Raw genomic sequence first — 19677 nt, 5'->3', positions numbered from 1 at the left:
GGAGAATCTTCAATGGAGACCATAAATGGGATGTAATTTTTCTTTCCCTTACTTTACTTCCGTACTGTATGAAACAGTCCATTCCAGTAAATGAAAACTTTTGACAGAAAGGATGTTTCTACTAGCTTAGCCTTGTGTACATAGATAGTTATTTGTTTATCGTTCATAGATAGCTATTTTTTATTTTTCATTACTTAGGGGGAGATTGTTAGAGCCCATAATTCCTATGTGTAAAAGTAATGAAAAAGGTACAAGTATGGAAGTTTGGAGACCCGATGGAAGACAAAGGTGAGAATATTCTAAGTGTTGGAAACAAACCAAAGACGCTATGAAAGGTCCAGAGGTGCTATGAAGACCTGAAGCACTTAACCTGATAGTCATCCACTTATGAAGAAGTTAATCAAGTCGATGAACTAGCATCTCCATCACTCCTCTGGTTTGCAGCAACTAAAAGAATCATCAAGTGTCACAGTTAAATCAGATATACTCTAGTCAAATAGATATATGAAGAATCCTGATTGAACATACTACCTAGAGACAGCTAGAGATGACTCATCGACAGCTGGAATTCTGTTACGCCAGGTAATTAGAGATAACTCCCACTTTTATAGACAGATATCTTCTCCCTATTTATCTCATAGGTATCTTATACTAGATTGTTATCTCTTAGAGTAGATTGCTAGTAAAAATAGCATTCATATGTCTTGTAAATAAAGTAATCCTTCTCATTATCATTATTATAGAGAAATTACTTGAAAGCTTCATACTTTCTTGAATATTATTAAAGTTGTTCTTCACTTTCTTCATAGATACGATAGATTTAGGTTTCAAACGTAAATCTTCGTGTTATATTGAGAGATCTGGGATCAACACATACTTACTTTGGCTTATGAATATTTCTTTCTCATATTGCTTTATCTGAAGACCAAAAAAATATGTTAATTTTACCCATCATACTAATTTTCTATTCATTCTCCATGCGTTCAAAGAATCAAACACACAAAGAGAGATTTTTATATCCAAATATAATGTCACCGGCATATACCTAAACAAGAATGATGTGACCCTTTATTTTCCTAAGAAATAGCGTATTTTCAATTTTTTCATGTTCAAATTCCTTAGTGATGAGAAATGAAGAAAGGGAGTCATACCAGGCGTAAGGGGATTGTTTTAACCCATAAAAAGATTTATACAATCTATAGACATGACCTAGATACTTTGGGTCAATGAATCTTGGCAGGTTGTCCAACATATACTTATTCATGAAGTTTACCACTCAGGAAGGAAATTTTTATGTCATCTGTTAGACCTTAAAGTCCTTATGTGTAGTATAGACTAGGAATAGTCGAATAGCTTCGATCCTAGCTAGTAGAGCAAAAGTTTCACCATATCCGATGCCTTCCTCTTGTCTATATCCCTGAGAAACAAGTCTAGTCTTGTTGTAGGTTACAGTGCCATGTTCATCCAACTTGTTTCGATACACCTATTTGGTGCCTACAACAATTTTGTTGGATGGACGAGAGACAAGGTACCAGACCTTGTTTCTTTCAAACTCGATGAGTTCTTCTTACATAGCACTGACCCAACTTAGGTCATTGATGGTTTCATTGATTTTCTTGGGTTCTAGAAGAGGAATAAAATTAACAAATAGATAGATATTACCTAGACCATGTCAAGTGTGAATACCTACATTTGGATCACCAAAAATTTGATCAACGGGGTGATTCTTTGTCCATTATTGAGTTGGTAGTTGAGTTGAGACATCATTTACAATGATATGAGGTTCAGATAAGGAAAATGAAGCTTCAGCAACAAATTCTTCAGCATTTATTAGAGTTGTCGGAGGAGTCTCATGCAAAATATAATCTACTGAAAGAGGTTCAGTTATAGAAAGAGAATCAGTGATTGAATGATCAGCATTTGAAGAGTCTGATGGTGGCAAATGGTTAATGGGAACAACAGAGATTCCTGAAGATAACCGGCTTTGTTGTTCATCCCAGAGATAATAAATGGATCATCATCATCTTCTGATTGATCAGCATACGATTGAATATTAAACGAGGCTTTAGGTTCTCCGAAGTGAGATATCATCCATTTATTCAGTTCTTCTTCATCATCAGGGATAGATTTAGAATTAGCTGAATGTGATTCATCAAAAGTGACATGAATAGTTTCTTCTACGGTTTGTCTTCTTTCATTGAACACTCTGAAGGCCTTGGATACTGAAGAATATCCAAGAAAGATGTCATCATCAGCTTTAGGGTCAAACTTCCCAATATTATCTTTGTTGTTTAGGATGTAGTATTTACAACCAAAGATATAAAGAAAACTAAGAGTGAGTTTTCTTCCCTGGAAAAGTTCATAGGTTGTTTTCTTGATGCGCTTGACGATCAACGACCAATTTTGAGTAAAACGTGCAGTGTTGATCGCTTTACCCTAAAATTTAGTAACAAGATGAGATTTGTTGAGCATAGATCGAGCAGCTTCAATGATTGTTCAATTTCTTCTTTCAGTGACTCCATTTAGCTGAGTTTTTATAGCTGAGAAATTGTGAGAGATTCCTTGTTCTCAAAGAAGTCTTCCATAGTACTATTTTTGAATTCAGTGCCATGATCACTTCTTATTGAACGGACAGTAAGGATGTTCTGTACTTCCATTTTTCTCATAAAGGAAATAATTTCTTCAAGTGTGTCACTCTTGGATCTTAAAAAATAATACCCAAGTATATCTGGAGAACTCATCAACGATAACCAAGGTATATTTCTTTCCAGTGATGGGTTGAATGTTGACATGACCAAATAAATCCATATGAAGTAGTTGGAGAGTGGTCACTAAGAAGACCTGTTTTTGATTTGAAATAGCCTTTGTTTGCTTTCTTTTTTTCACAAGCTAAGCAAAGAGATTCCTTTGCAAAAAAAAAATTCTAACGAAGACAGTGACTAGTTATTTTCTGGACAAGTCATTAAGCGTCTTGAAGTTTAGATGAGAGAGCCTCTTATGCCATAGCTAGTTGACATCTGATGTGGCTTTAGAGAGAAAGCAGATGTTCTCGGTGAGAGAAGAATCCATGTTGATGACATAGACGTTTTCTAAACGAGGTCTAGTCAATGCAAGTTTGTTATCCTTGTCAATGACTGAACATGTCCTTTTTGAGAATCTCACTGTGAAGTATTTATTGTATAGTTGACTGATGCCGAGAAAATTATGCTTTAGTCCTTCAACGTAAGCAACACATTTGAACGTGGTTACTCCATTGGTTAATACACCACAGCTTTTGGTGTATCCTTTTCCATCTCCACCAAAGGTTACTGAGAGACTTTTTCTTCCTTGTACTCAGATAGCAGGGACTTAGTACCAGTCATGTGTCTTGAGCATCCACTATCAAGATACCAGATGTCTTTGACTCCCTACAATATAGAAAAAATTAACTTTTCTTTGGTAACCATTTTACAATAAGTCCAGCTGAGTTAGTGGATGTGGAGATTTTGACTTTCTTCACCGTGTCTAATGACTCGGCTTTAGTAGTTTTCTTCACTCTTGTTGTTTTACCAACTTTTGCGGTTTTCACCTTTCCTAGTTTTTCAGCTTTGGTGATTTTCTTTACCATAATTGATTTCTCAGCTTCGGTAGCAACTATGCATTTGCTAGCAATGTGAGTTGTTTCACCATAGTGATAGCACTTCCTATAGTTGAAGGAAGCTTTGGGGCTTGAAGCATGAGAGTTAGAAAGCTTAAGATGAGAAGGACCTGGTCCAAGAATACCTTTTCCAAAAGTCCTTGGAGGAACAACAGGTTTCTATGGACTAAGATCAACTTTCACCTTTGGGGTTGATCTCTAAATAAGTCCAGAGATCGTTTTACCAGAAGTTGAAGATTGACAAGTTGAGGGCTTAGAGGAAACCTTCTTCTTCTTTTGGTTTTTCTTGGTATTTTGAGGAATGTTAACAATGGATTTACCTTTGTCTAAGGAGTTTCCTCAAGAATAGGTTTAGACTCAGATGTGGAGGAACATTGAGTAGAAGAAGTGTCAGGAATAGATGAGACAAAAGTTCCACATTTTGACATGGTTTAGACCACTCTTAACCTTTGCAGGTATCTAACGAGGACTCATCTAAGGAGGATTCATCAAATGAATCAACCTAATCATATTCTTCATCGATAAGACCCTTGCCTTTACACTGGTAGTTCTTCATCTTTTTATACTTCTCCTTCAGTTTTAGATATTTATCATCTTTTTGATTTGGAGGAGGATGAGTTGGAAGATCGATTCACGACTTTCTTAGACCTGCACTCACTTGAAAATTGTCATTTGCGTTCACAGTTGAAGCAGATCACTGAAGTCTTATCAATCGGGGTTGATTTTGACTTGTCAGTGATAGTTAATGTAGGAGGTCTTCGAAAATTACTTTTTCTGGCAAATCTTCTAAATGAATTTGTAAGAAAAGTAGTGACATATCAAACTCTAAAAGATAAGCGTCAGTTAAATCCTCAGAGTTGGGTTGGTCTAAGTTAGTGATTGTAAGAGTGAGAGTTGTCACTAAAGGAGTCTCAGAAAGTAAAGCTACAGGAGAGCTTTTTGATTTTTTTTGAATCTCTTATGAGATTCTTATTTAGCTGACGAGATTGTTCATCATTGAGCAAAATCCCATATAGGGTGTTGAGAGAGAGATTGGATGTCTTTTGATATTTTAAGACACTTGGTGTAACTATCACATGATTCTGGAAAACATTCTAGGAATTTTGCTAGTGTCTCAGAGTTGGAATATTCTCCTCCAACAGTCTCGAGATCTATTAATAGGCAGTTAAAACACTAGTGTAATTCAGACAAAGATTTAGTTTTTCCACAAATAAAACATTCATATTGTCTCACCAAGTTTTTTTTTTCTTTGTTTCTTGTACCTTAGTGATACTTTCATATTGAACATATAGGATTTAGAGGTTTTAAACTTCATTACAAAATTATATACCTCATCAAGAAAAGACATGGTTTTAATAGATCAGCTTTAGGAAAGGACTTGAATATCATTAGTGTGTAGTCTTTATTCTATCAGACTTGAAGTAAACTAGGTTTTTTTATACAACTTTTTAGGAAAGGACACGTTAAACAACGAGACAATATACATTTTATCTAAAGCTATGATTTCATAAAACGATTAACCGAACCACAAATCAAATAAAAATAGATTAATTTGTATACTGCATTTTAGTTTTAATTCAAAAAATTATGAAGCTAGGTTTCGATTTCAGGCACTAGAAAATAGTTAACAGACCACTTATGATTATAGATATATCTTTAAATAATATAAAACATATTTAATATTAAAAAATAAATTAATATTTAAAAAATATATATCTCAAAAGTAATAACTACAAAAAGTTGTAACTGTTCAAGTTGTAATATGATGCAATAACCATTTATTCCTTTTAGAACTTTATGCATTTGTTTAATTCCAATAATGAAACGTTATAAATAAATAAAACAAAAAACATTAATTCGCATCATTTAAATAATGACTTGTTGAAATCCGATATTATATGGACATCACATAAATTGATCTCTTAACCAATAAAACACTCGATATGATCTGTTCGTAATAAATTATCAGGACAATTTTTTAAAACCATGACATAACGATTTGTGCCTTAATTGGGTGAGTTGCCGGATATTTCAAGATTTTTCTCAGGTTATAAAAAATACATGAGGCGTGGCGGGTCTTGAGACACACGTCTCTAACGTTTTCTAAAACAATGATTGGGGTTGTATATAGGTTGGGTTGGTACGACTGAAGATATATAAATAATCCAATCCAAATCCGGTTGAAACTTTTATGCATCATTTCATTATTTAATTAAACAATTGTTGTCTCAATGAATTAAAATCAAAACGAGAACATACAAATAAGGCTACTAAACTCAAAGAAGAAAGTTGAATGTTCATACAAATAAGAATGTGTAATTGCAGTTAAAATTGTGGTATAATTTTGAATAGAACTAATTACGGGTTGATCAAAGGTCTAATGGCTATATGCATATATTAATTAAGTATTTAATAATAACTAGAAGGATACTCGTACAATACATCAAGACATATTTCGATTTTAGTGTTTCGTTTTATTCTTTTTTTATGTCGATATAATATGGTTATATGTGATTTTAAGAAAACAGTAATGTTTTTATTTTGAATAAAATACAAATTTAAAAATATTATAAAATTTTGAAAAAGAATATATCAATATCAGCATTGTATTAACCTTTTTAAAAGTTTTTGTTTTTTGTATAATTTTCTTAATTCAAAATTTTTTATTATAATTTAATTTAGGTTTAGTAACAAAATAATTAATTTAGGTTTAATAATATAATTTTTTATAAAAACAATAACTAAGTATTCTGTTAAAACTCAACGATTATCTTAATTATATTTTAGACTTTTTATATTTAAAATGAGATATTTATTCAGTATTTTATTATATTTATCTGCAGTTAGTTATACGAATTCAAATATAAAACTTTAATAAGTTGTACTTATGCAATTTTAATTATAAGTAATATGCATCAATAAACAATACCTCATACATAAAAAATGATTTTTTAAAGTTTTTATCAAATGCTTTATAATATAATCTAGATAGATATTAAATCCATGATGAATAAAGATATCAAGTTCATTGGGTTAGTTTGGGTTGGACTCACATGCCCTTGACCAAATTTCGACCCAATACATATGGTATGCAGATTTTACAATTTAATTAGGTACCAAATTGCTTCGAGTTGACTTGAATTGGGTTGTTTTGAAGAGGGTCGATGGGTAAGGTCGGGTTTTTATACACCCCTAACAACGATCTTAAAATTTATGTTGGTGCAAGCTTACAGAAACACATTTTAGAGTAGATTACATTTTTCGTTTGTTTCAAAAATTATAAAAATATTACTTTCTTTGTTGCGAAATGATTGTCAACAAACTCTATTTTTAGTTTTCCCAACATAAATATTCACTTTTGAAACTAAGTCTAGACGCGTGTTAAAGGCAACAAATATAAGTAGACGCATATCAAAGGCAACAAATATAAGTAGACGTGTATTAAAGGCAACATACATAATCAAACACAAGATATCACATTAAGTGACGAAGTTGCTTTGACTACAGAACCATGCCTGTCTGTTGGAGCGAATTGGATGATCGGGCTTAGGGATGAATATCACCAAACAACATGAAGTTTACATATTCTTGTTGCTAATCTTCCTCATCATCCCCACTGAGAGAACCTTTGTGATTCTCCATGGACCCATGACCCATTTTCATTCCAATTTGCTGAACCATTCAGCCTTCCCTGCAATAAGAAACTCAGATGATAACAATATCCATAGTGAGAACTACTGTAATCTTGCTGTACATTGCTACGGATCTTGCGGATATAAATACAGATAGACCAAAGCATAGTTCATTGTGACAATATAAAAGACTTGCGAAGTAGATACGTCACATTCCTCAAATGTCAATAAACCATATCGAGTATTTCAAGTTTAGCAACTTATGCATTTGGTAATTCCATTAATTGGATAGTTATATCTATATCTAATAGAACATGCAGGGTTGTAGTATGTAAAAGTAAAACATGAATTCATCAAGTATGCATAGAATCTGTGTATCAAGAATTTCAACTGGAATTAGCAGCACTGCAAAATTTGCCAGATTCACGATACGACCCATATATTTAGGTTTCTTCATGAAGCAATACAACGACCATCGCGCATTTTTAACAACTAAAAACAACTAGTGATTATCTAAACAAGATCAAGTATAAGGCTATGTTAATCTTGTAATAAGAAAATAGTAAACATGTTAACAAACAAGCACCTTAAATAACCAAAGACTTGGACCACATGAGCATTTTTTTATCAACTGAAATCAAAATGCCTCCATCTACAACACTTGGGCAAAGTTTGAGGCCAATCTTACAATTCAACATGGTTCTTTTTCGGATAAAAAAATTCTAAACAGTTTACTGTTTGTCAAACAAGATTCCAGTATATGACATGAATCAAGTTCAAACCCCTATGGAATTTAGAACATCTTCTTGAATACCTGAGGGACCCAAAACCAGTGCAATCGACTCACTATGATTCGACCACAAAAAGTGTAGGTTATGTTGACAAGAAAAAGTCTACAACAAGAGGAATTTTGATCTATTACTATGATTTTAGAGAAAACAAGCTTAACTAGGGAATGTTTAATGGAACTCAGATCCATTGATGCATCACCTCCAACTATGAAATTTAAAACAATAATGAACGAAACCGGATTGAGCAGAAAATAATCTCCCTTAACAAGAACCCAATCCATAAATTCTTCATCAGAATAAACAATTAACCTAAGGAAGTTCTAAATTGGGTTTATAAATAAAATATACAGTAGAGATTCTCCAAAGTTGCATTGATAAACAAACAGAGAAGAATGATACTAACCATATCAGTAAGATTCATTTGTGGTAACCAAGGAAGCCGCTGGACCGCAATTTCTTGATTGTGACGTCCGTAGTTCTCCTCAAACGACACCGGTGGACCACGCGATGGAAATCCCCAGCCATTATCCATCATCATTTCTCTCCTCACTTTCTCCCCCAAACGCACTATTTCCTTCGCCACTATCTGCTCCCGTATCCTCTCCTTTTCAAGTTCAATCTGAATCTCCTCTCTGCTATCCACTCTGTTCATACCTGTTCTATTCAATAATCGCACTGTAACACACCATGCAAAATTTAACTACACTCGCTGAAATCCTTGAGAAACAGTGTCATCAGATGGAATAATCCTCTTCAATTATTGAATATTCAAGATATCGAAAGAAAATGATCAGTGATCTTGTACCTTTTACAGCCTGATCGGAGAAGTAAGTGTACATGGAAGAAGGCATATGATTGTGCTGCTGGTTTAACTCCATTGTTGTTAGTCGGATGAAGAAAATTAGGGTTTCGTAGTGAAAGGTTTATGTGCTACTGAATTGTTTGATTCAACTGGAAATATTTATGCAACTTTTGAGCTATTTATATTCCCTGGAGTCTGGAGTATTCGTCCCTGCAGGATTTTTTTTTTTTTAAATTGTTACTTTCTAGTTTCTTCCATGGTTTTTGAAATTAAAATATTATATCCTTATCTATACTATATAATAAAGTATTTGATAAAAACTCTTAAAAATCATTTTTATGTATAAAATATTGTATATTAATGCAAATTACTTAAAATTTAATATTACAAGTAAATTATGCATAAGTACAACTTGCTAAAGCTTCATGCTTGAATTCGTGTAATTAATTGTACATAAACATAATCAAATAGAAGATAAACATCACATTTTAAAATATAAAATATAATTAGGATAATTTTTAATTCAATCTTAGATAACATTGTTAAAAAAGTCTGTTAAATATGAGATATTTTAATTTCTTTTACCAATGTTATTTAATTTTCTATTAAAATTAATAATATCTTATATATAAATAATGAAATACATAACCATATTGTCCTTTCTCTATCGTGATGAACTGAAACAAGTGTAACCTTGCTCTCCACCTTTAAAGAATCGATAACCCTTCCTTCTTCTTTTCCCATAGTCCCTTTCTAATGCTTTTTTTCCTTTTTCTAAGCTTAAATCTCAAAATCTATCCATTTTTCTAAACAATGGCTCATGTCCTGTTTGACCAGCCCGTCTGTGCTCGTACCAATAAAACCCATCTAGACATCTTGGACAACTTTATGAATTAGAAGCTTAGGACCTGAAAAGTGTCTGAACCTCCTCGAAAAATTTTCGTGAATCATAATCTCAATACCAAGTAATTGCTTCTGACTAATATGCAAAGAAACATGTCATAAAGGGGAAATAGGATGACTGTTTCGAGAACGCTTTTGAACATCTTCCCATTGATTCATAGTGATGATTTTATGGACTAAACTTGTTGAAGAGTCCTCCAATCCTTGTTGTCTTGTTTAGTTTGGGTTGTATGTAGGGGAGGAAGAAAATCGGGGAAGACAATATGTAGTGAAGAAAAGAGTAGTTGCCACCACAAGGTTTAGATCTCGGATTGAATGTCGTTGTACATGAAGGAGTAGGTATCGTTGTCACTTTGAGCAAAAAGGAGCAGTCATCGGAACAGTGTCACTGGGTTCGGGGAAGGAGTTTGGTGATGGAGGATTTGCATGAATGAGAGCATATTTAATATAATAGAGTAAATTACCGTTGGTTCTTGTGGTTAGCTCAAAATCTAAATATGGTTTGCATTTTGTTACGAGCTAGGTCCCTGACACTAACACCATTAGAAACATCCCTTAACTCAGGGGTAAATAGGTCTTTTTAGTTTTATCTCATTTCTAAATTTAAATTAAATGATTATAACTACTAATATACACACACACCGCCACCCCAAATAACCACACCTTCCATCTTCGGCCACACACAACACAAAAATAGAGGTGTGACCTCTTACTCTGATGACAAATATTGTTCCACCCGTTCCTTTTGCAAACTTCGGTCATCTAAAACACACACACACAGAGCTTCGATCAGAAAACCCACCTCACGGTCCCCTCTGGTCCTGCATGCGGTGATGCAGTAATGGTTGGAGTTGTAGGTGGTCAGACGTTATCACCATCTTAACGAGTTGCAAGTGGATTTTCGATTTGAGTCCTTCGATTCTTTCAATATTTTCTGCAACAAGTAGGTTTTGCAAGTGATATCTGCAAGCGGAGAAAGACGATTTGGGTGCAAGAATGGGACGAATGGGTTCACCAGTTTGGGTGGAGGAATAGAGGTCAATGATGACATGGGTGAGGAAGACGGTTTGGGTGAGAGAAGAAGGATTGGAAGAGGGACAATATGGAAAATGTTTAATGGGTGTGAAATCCTTTTTAAAATTTTAGTAAAAAGATAAAGAGAAAAGGGTAAAATTGACATAAATGTCCTTGAGTTAACGAAATGGATTTAATGGTGTTGGTATCATTAGGGCATGCGGTGTACTTATTTTTGAAAGAGGAGCCTAGGTTGAAACGAACTGCAAACCACAGGCACCCCCAATGTACTTATTTCAAAATATAGACTATATCCAGATTTTGAACAAACTACGGGGACCAATGGTATAATTTACTCAATATAATATAATATAATATACTGATTATTTTTATTATTTTTTTAAAACAAAATTAAATATAAAGTTAATGAACCAAAATGATCTTGAGTTAACGCCTGAAATTTAACGGAGTTAGTTCATGGTATGAAAATCAGGACTCGCAAACCACAAGAACATAACTCGTAATTTTGAAAGATCATGAATATAAGTAGCAATTTTCTACAAATCGTAGGAACAAAAAACGTAGTTTCTATATTCTCTTTTCACTTTGTAGGGCAACTCCAACCCAAAACAACAATTTGCTGAAAAAGGGTGCTCATATGTACCACAAAAAGAACACGAGAGTAATGACATATGAATTGTTTATGTTCAAACGACATATATATTGTATGGTTGAAGTTGAAGCAGTTTTTGGTGTCAATATTCCCACCAATTTGGGGTTTTTGTTGCTACTTGGGGTTGAAAATGATCTTAGTCTTAACAAAAAATTGGGTTCACAAGATCGACTCAATGTTTAATTTGTTTGTTCTTAATTTTTGTTTATATATACTTGATGTTTATCCATATTATTACTTCTAATTCTTACATGTCAAATATTTGGGTTTGATCTATATCTTATTGGAGTATATAATTCTACAAAGAGTAAATTACAATTTCGTCCCTGTGGTTATAAGAAAATTTGGATTGGATCCACTACAAAAATAATTTTCTATCGTTGATCCGTCGCTAAAGGCATAATTCATCGCCGATTCATTGTTGATCGTCCGTTGGTCAAAAGCTATTAGGTAATGCTATCAGCGACGGACTTAGTGACGGATCAATGACGATTAGTATTTGCGACGGAAATCGGATTAGCGATGCACACTTTTAGCAAAAGAAACTTTCAGCGACGGGATTAGCGATAGAAACTTTCAGCGATGAATCAACGACAGATTCTTTCACCGATAGATTAGCGATGGATAATTTTAGCGACAGATTAACGAGGGACTTTTAGGGAACAGATTAGCGAGGGATAAGGAACTTTTAGGGACGGATTTTCCGTCGCTAATCCATCACTAACTTTTATTAATTTAAAAATAAATAATTTATAAGTACATAATTCCTATATTTATTTATAAAAAATCTGGCCATAAAATAACAAACCAAAACTGTGAACAAATTAAACTAACTAATTCATACAATTTAAAATATCAAATTCCTACAATTTAAAATATCCAATTCATACAATTTAATGTTCAAATTCATATAATCTAATTACCGGGAGGAGGGAAAATGCATCCTGACTGCTGCATAAACACAACAAAATTTTCCGATAACGCGACCTCTTCCGCTAACTAGGCAACGTGTCTGGCTTGTTCGGCCTCCAAATCTGCCCTACTCTTCCATTCGACCTCTATCTCGGCCTGACGGCGTTCCTCCTGCAACCGTGCCTCCCCTCAACCCTTGCCAACTTCTCTCTCAACTCTGCAACCTGTAAATATTCAGTATTCGACAAAATCAATTATTTGTTTGCAATAAAACTAATGAGAAAGTATATAACAATATACCAACATACCTCCGCTGTTAAATCGTATGATCTCCAAGTGCTACTTCTACATCTACAAGTCATAGCATAAGATGGATCCTGGGAAGTCCCAAAACCAAAAAGATGGCCCTTCTTCCGCCTTCTGACACTTTGCTCCCAAAGATATGCCTCATCAGCGGGAGCGGTGTCGATACTAAACCGTGACTCTTCCTAAGCAATTGAAATCACTCATATGGTTCACTGAAACAAAACGCATGTGAGGTTATATATGTAGAAATTTCAGCAGCATAACGACTATAAATCAAACATATCCAATGCCTGTTTTTAACAGTTAAAGCATTCTAATTACCGATGGTAGTCACATTTTCAACCTATCTACTTAGCCTAACGTCTTCCCAACAATGGCAGCCCAAACTAATAGCATCATTGTGGTTATTAAAATATATTACTTTAAGCCTACCAAACGTATTTATGAACTAGAGTAATGTTTTTTAGAATAAAAAACATACATGATATCTTAGCAGCTTTGGGGTAACTAAACTGAGGAGGATTAGTAGGCGGGCCAGACGAACCTTGATCGAACTTTCAGTTTTTGTAGTGAGTATGCTCAAACACCTCAGTAGCAGTCAGCTCACGACCCATTACTTCTACATACATTAGACAATTAGGTTAACTTGTTAGTAAACATAGAGAACAAATTACATATTCAAAAAAATATATATGCTCACTATCATGTCTCGATGTTATGCAGTACTGATCGATCCCCTTGTGTGCCTAGACAACACCCCCTCAAGCTGTGTGTTCTTATTGTCCTTATTGATCCTAGATTTCTTTTTCCAAGAGTCGATATCCAAGCCTGTTAAAACCATAACATATATATAAGTCGGTACAATACACATGGCAGTTCACAAAGCTCACAATAGAGATGCATATATGGTTAATTATGTGAATCTAAAACCTCTCTAGGATCCATATAAAGCGGTGTAATCTAAACCGTGAGAAATCCTCACCATCCCATTGTTGAGCACAAGGATAGGCTTGTGCCACAGCCCAGTCACATGCAATGCTCATCCAATTTGAGTACCTATTGTGCATGGCTTTGATCCATAAATCACGAACCATGTCATCCAGCTCTAGTTCCCACTGGAATTTGGCCTACATACACAATATTTATATCAATATAAAAACAACAACCTTATATGTATAATTACATTAAAAGGGTACACCAACCCGAAAGCGCTGGAACATCAAGTCGCGAACTTTCAGAGGGACTTCCTGCTATCTATGCCATGGACCAGCAAAGGAAGGCCTAAATACAGTCGCCATCTCTCGGCTAATATGGGCATCTTTAAACCTGCACAATTAAAAAAGTAAACAACACAAAAAACATTCATATCATTTTATTATGTAATACAAAGTCTTATACCACATCTATTACCCGTTGCCTAACAAAGAAAGACATGGTCGCTGGCTCGAATGATTAGGTGTCGACATCTCCTGGTTGAGGCCTCCTTGACCCCCAACCAGTCATGGTTGGGGCCTCCACCTCTTGGTCATCTATATCCTGGAGGCCAATCTTCTTGAACTCCTCCATGTCATCGACGCATTGGTCATCTGTTGTCCCTAGCAGACATGGGGCTACCTCTACTACATGACAGCCTTTACCACGCTCTCGGCGTGACATCTACTGAAAAAAACAAACATTAAATTCTATCCTAAAAAAATATAACGACAAATTATGATTATATGTACTATTATGAAATAAGAATACAAGCTATTCATCAAAAGAATGATCATATAACATTGGTCATCTTTATAATTTGAATCATCATCTATGTCTTCAAATTCTGGTCCATCCTCTCTATCTTCATTTCTCGACATACCGTTGCTATCATCATTCGATTCGCCGCCACATTCATCTTCATTAATATTATGGAGTACGTTTATTTCTCTTGTGGCATGATGAATATTATCGAGCTTGTTCCCCAATGCGAATGTTGTATGAGTTACCCTTTTGTTGATGTGAAAGAATTGTTCTCCATCCACATTATCGTTGTCTTCAACATTGTTAATCATATCGGACAGTTCATATATGCCATGAACCTTTGTCATGACAACTACCCACCAATGTTTGAAATCATTTGTCATTGAAGGATATGAAGTATAATAGACTTGTTATGCATGTGATGCTAGGACAAACATGTCATTAGATATAACTCTAGACTTATATTTGATATCTATTGAATTGTGTTTAGGGTCAACTCTAACCCCAAAGGCAATATGAAACCAAGTGTATTTAAACATCACAACTACCTATCGTACTGCGCCATAATAGTCCACCTCTATAACATCATCCAGCATTACATAAAAGTCACTCTCACACTTGTCATCATCCTAAGTCTCTCCTATTGGTCTATATCCTATATAATCATAACCTAGTCACTATACAATGTCAATGCCTAAGTTTGAGTCTGAATATCATTAACGATATCCAGTTCACTCAAATCACAGCTCTGATACCATATTTGTAACATCTCACTTAAGAAACCCGAAGTTACCAATTTTATAAAATCTCCAATAAAATAAAATTAATTGATTAACCTCAAAATACGGGATATTAATTTTCTAGAAAAACTTCGAAATGTTCGTTCTATTTTAGTGATAAAACCACCCAAAACACAATTCCAAACTGGACATACCAGATTTTTACTTACAACCCGAATTAAGTAGCAAAAAAAATACGGGACATACTTATAACCGGAACAAGACTATGTACAAGCTACACTTACTACATCTATGAGATACAGTAATAAACTACTATTTACCAAAAGCTAGTTCGTAAACTTCAAGTCCCCCGATAAATCTTCAAGTCAAACAACGAGTTCTTTCTTTTTATCCGTCTTCTTTTCTAAGAGGGGTTGACACTTAAATGGTAAGCCAACGCTTAGTGAGTTAGATAGTTAAGTATTACATATCAATATCGCACATGTTTATAAACATACATAATAAACTCTTATCAATAAAAGAGTTCAAGACATCATCTAAATGCAAACCGAGACTTACAAGAAACCGAGTGAACAAATTACGTACAAGATGCTAAGATCATACAATTCCATATTCAAATCACTATAATATACCATACCATTGATGCTCAATACAACAAGGAAACATGATCAATAACCAAATATATTCAACAACGTTATAATACCAATAAATATCAAGAACCAAGAGATCGAATCGGTAATCATAACGAGGACAGTGCATCACCCCGTCCTTCACCTTCCGGGCTAATGCCAAAGTCCGAGTCAGAATCGTACATTACGGGAAACCTCGCACTGCCCGCCTTCCTCTACCGGGTATGTGCCAAGGTTCCCTACTCATTGTTGTTCCTCCTTCTTGAGCAATGAGTATTCACAACCGCAGAAAGTCTCACCCGTCCAACCCGAGATCTTGACTTTGCCATAAACTTCTGGCATGCCACATGAAGTAGTACCCGTACTATGGCATACAATTCAAAGAAACAAAACAACGAGTCCGGATCCGGAAAGCAAACCGATGTAACGAAATCATAATATGAAATAGACTCAAGAGACGGAATCAAAGACAAGTCAAGCTCGTATGACTCAATTCAAGACCAAAAACATTCATAAGAAAATATATATATTCAAAAAAATATGTAACAATTAACTATATAACTCATCGAGCAACCGTATAATATCGAAAAGCTCCGAAATGAGCTTACAAAGCAAGTCCAAACTACCACACCTAGAATGCTTCCAAAGCATCAAAATATGTCCTAATTACCCCCTAGAGTGAACGTACAAAATCTCATAAGCAATCAATATAAGAAACTCATGTTATACACATATCCTATTTGAACACTTTACCTAGATTTCTATGTACAACTGCTGCTTGCAGATCTGTTTTGCCCATTTTGAACTCGAATTCATGTCTTGATAAGAAATAAACTAAACTCAATTATCTAACTAAAGAAATTGAACTCACCTCATTTGGATTTTTCTATGATTTTATACAGTTTTTCAAAGTCTGCATATTTTTAGTGCATTCTTAAGTYGAAATTCTCATTTTCATACATTTTTTTCGAACCATTTCGATTCCAAATTATTCCAATTTCTGAATTTCAAATTAACATAACATATTTGACATAAAAAACCAAAATCCAACCTTTATTTTATCATTTATATTCTCTGCCAAATCATTGACTTGATCAAGTCAAAGTTCATATGATGAACTTGCTTAAATCTTGATAATCTTTTAAATCTAATGATCATTTCATACCATAAATACTAAAATGTACTCATTTTATACACTTAAGATCAAACCCATATGAAACCCTAATTTTTCTCAACATGCAATCCATATAACAAGAATGTCAACCAAGAACAAGTGCAAAGATGGATTATACCTTTATTTATGATCAAATCCTTCTAAGATATTGTAATTCCTCTTTGATTTGAGTTGAATCGAGCATATGTGTGTGAAGATCGCACCTCCAGTGTGTGTGTGAGTTCTAGACTCAAAATGACATGAAAAATGGGCCAAAAATCCAATTTTCTATGCTAAATCCCTAGTTGGGTCGGGTTGACCCGGCTAGGTACCCATTTTGACTATCAACACTTAAAATATTCATAACTTTTCGCTCGGACCTTCGTTTTCTATGAGATTTTCACCTAAACGTTCATAAAGAGTTAATCTATAACATCCAATAAAAATATTCTAGAAAAGATCTCCCAAAAAAATCAGTTTTACATATCTATTTGACGTGAAATTTTTCCAAATCCTCTCATATATTCCAAAGAAATATAATTCTAAAATTTCAAACCCAAACTCCCACTAAATCATAGGTTCTCTTATAAGGACATTACTAAAACACTAAGTAAAATTTTCCACTTTGACATAACATGCATCACAACTTCTCACATAATATTCTCTTTAACATAATAATTAAACATACTTAGCAAATAATTTGGGCATATAAGAAATTGGATGTTACATATATATACTCATGTGGTGTGAAAACCAGTCAACAAACCTCTCTTCCCAGATTCTATCAAGTTCAATATCACCAATATTTAGTTATGTTTGTGGAATCTTTTCATCAAAGGTCGACTTGAAAGGTTGAACTTCTACATAGTTGAACAAGACATATCTATGGATATTCTCCAGGTCATGTTCATTTCAGATTATTTGTTTCTCACCATTCACGAATAGTGGACGAGAGGGAACCTTGAATATGCTTAATCGATCGTCGATCTCTGAACAGTTAGGAATATTCGGGGTAAAGTTCTTTGACTCACAATTATGTCTTATTTCTACTGTTGGATCAAAATAGAAGGATCAATAAGTAGAAATTTCATTTACAAGGTACAACTCAAAGATAGAGCCCTCAACGCTTGCTTTGTTTCACACCGTTCTTTTCAACGACCTAAGCTTCCTAAATAAGCGATGAAATACTTGTTAGGGACAAAAAGAGTTTTTTATATGAATATATTGTACTAAATTTTAGTAAAATTAGAGATACATCCACCTATATTGGACTGGACCACCATTTATAGCTTCATTTGTCAAATGTATAATGAGATGTTCCATTGAATCAAAGAATTCGGACGGAAAGACCTTTTCCAACTTGCAAATAGTTTGAACAATAATTGTTTGAATGGAACCAAGTCATATATGTGTAACACCTTTGAACATATAGCATGAAAGAATGTGTACAACTCAGTTATTGCATCCCATATTGAAGTTGGTATCATCCCTTGTAAAGCAATAGGAAACAATCGTTGCATAGACACATGACAATCATGATTCTTGAAGCTATAAAAGCTAGAATTTTTTAGGTTCACACAACTCCCTATATTCGAAGCATACCCATCTTCAACCATGTACACACTTGTTTTACTTTTTGTTTGCTCAAATTGTATGATGACTTTGGTTTCACTACTTTGTTGTCTGACATGGCAATGTGCAGATCCCATCGATCACAATGTATCTCTACATCCGTCCTCGCATTTACATTATCTTTAGTTTTCAACGTATCCATGACGGTGTTAAATAGATTTTCAAAAACAATCTTCTCAATATGCATGACATCGAGGTTATGTCAGATTAACAACGTCTTCCAATATGACAACTCCCAAAAGATGCTTCTCTTTACCTAATTATGAGTGGTTCTGAACCCGCTAATTTTTCTATTTTTGAATTATACAGGCAACCCTCATAAATAGTTGGAAGGTGACGTACGAACTCTCAGATCTCTTCATTGGTTACTCAGGTGGTAGATCGGCTAACACCTGTTACCTGCCATAAATTATTTTCGATTAGGACGGAAGGGGTGTGTTCTAGGTAACCATCTGTGATGACAATCAAACCAACATGATTTCCCTCCATTTTTTAACTGGAAGGAATACACCTCACCCATGCAATATGGGCAGGCTAACTTGCCTTGTGCTCCAACCCAACAAAATTGCATAAGCCGGGAAGTCGCTGACGGTTTATAGTAGTGTAGCCCTCATCTCAAAATTATTCTTACGATATGCATCCTACGTAAAAACGCCCTCCGTATACAACATCTTTAGATCATCTATTAGCGGCCTGAGAAAAACATTCAAATCATGATTAGGGATCTTTTGAGCAAAAAATGACCAATGCAAGCTCAACATATGAATCTTTCAAAGCCATCCAAGGATATAAATTGTAGATTATAATAAAGACGGGCCATAGTGAACATGGATTCAAAGTTGAATTATTTAGGTTGAAACTGTCGGTGCATAACCCAAGACGAACATTCTGGATCTCAGAAGCAAAGTCAGGATCCCTCATGTCAAAATGCTTCCAAGCCGCACCATCACTTGGATGTACCATCTCACCCGGTTTCGCTCAATGATCGTAATGCCAAGTCATTTATTTCGCCATCTTTGGAGACATATACAATCTTTGTAGTCTTGTAACAATCGGTAAATACGTCAACACCAAGTTAGGCTCATTCTTTTGTCCATTAGTCTTGTAACGAATTTC

General features: G+C 34.4%; 1 protein-coding gene across 2 annotated transcripts; it reads right to left on the bottom strand.

The window, feature by feature from the left end:
* Nucleotides 1-7038: 7038 nt before the first annotated feature.
* On the bottom strand, nucleotides 7039-9079 carry LOC112517013. Of its 2 annotated transcripts, none has more exons than XM_025124306.1 (3): nucleotides 8866-9079; nucleotides 8464-8735; nucleotides 7039-7328 (listed from the first exon to the last, which is right to left on the bottom strand). In XM_025124306.1, the coding sequence occupies exons 1-3, from the start codon at nucleotides 8936-8938 to the stop codon at nucleotides 7245-7247; spliced, it is 429 nt and encodes a 142-aa protein (XP_024980074.1). In that variant the 5' UTR covers nucleotides 8939-9079; the 3' UTR covers nucleotides 7039-7244. The 2 variants fall into 2 exon arrangements, with proteins under 2 accessions (XP_024980074.1, XP_024980075.1); XM_025124307.1 differs by having other exon boundaries at nucleotides 8464-8714; nucleotides 8866-9031.
* Between the last annotated feature and the right edge of the window lie 10598 nt (nucleotides 9080-19677).

Source organism: Cynara cardunculus (genome assembly GCF_001531365.2).
Source record: "Cynara cardunculus var. scolymus isolate 2C chromosome LG 8, CcrdV1, whole genome shotgun sequence".
Classification (NCBI taxonomy): Eukaryota; Viridiplantae; Streptophyta; class Magnoliopsida; order Asterales; family Asteraceae; genus Cynara; species Cynara cardunculus.
Note: the sequence above shows the minus strand (reverse complement) of the source record. Positions and strands in the feature narration are given on the sequence as shown.

Excerpts from the sequence above, each read along its gene's own strand:
- LOC112517013 (XM_025124306.1), bottom strand. The coding sequence starts at position 8,938 with ATGGAGTTAAACCAGCAGCACAATCATATGCCTTCTTCCATGTACACT. Across the intron at positions 8,736-8,865 it reads CTCCGATCAGGCTGTAAAAG|TGCGATTATTGAATAGAACA; the intron begins GTACAAGATCAC and ends GGTGTGTTACAG. Across the intron at positions 7,329-8,463 it reads AAATGAATCTTACTGATATG|GGAAGGCTGAATGGTTCAGC; the intron begins GTTAGTATCATT and ends TTCTTATTGCAG.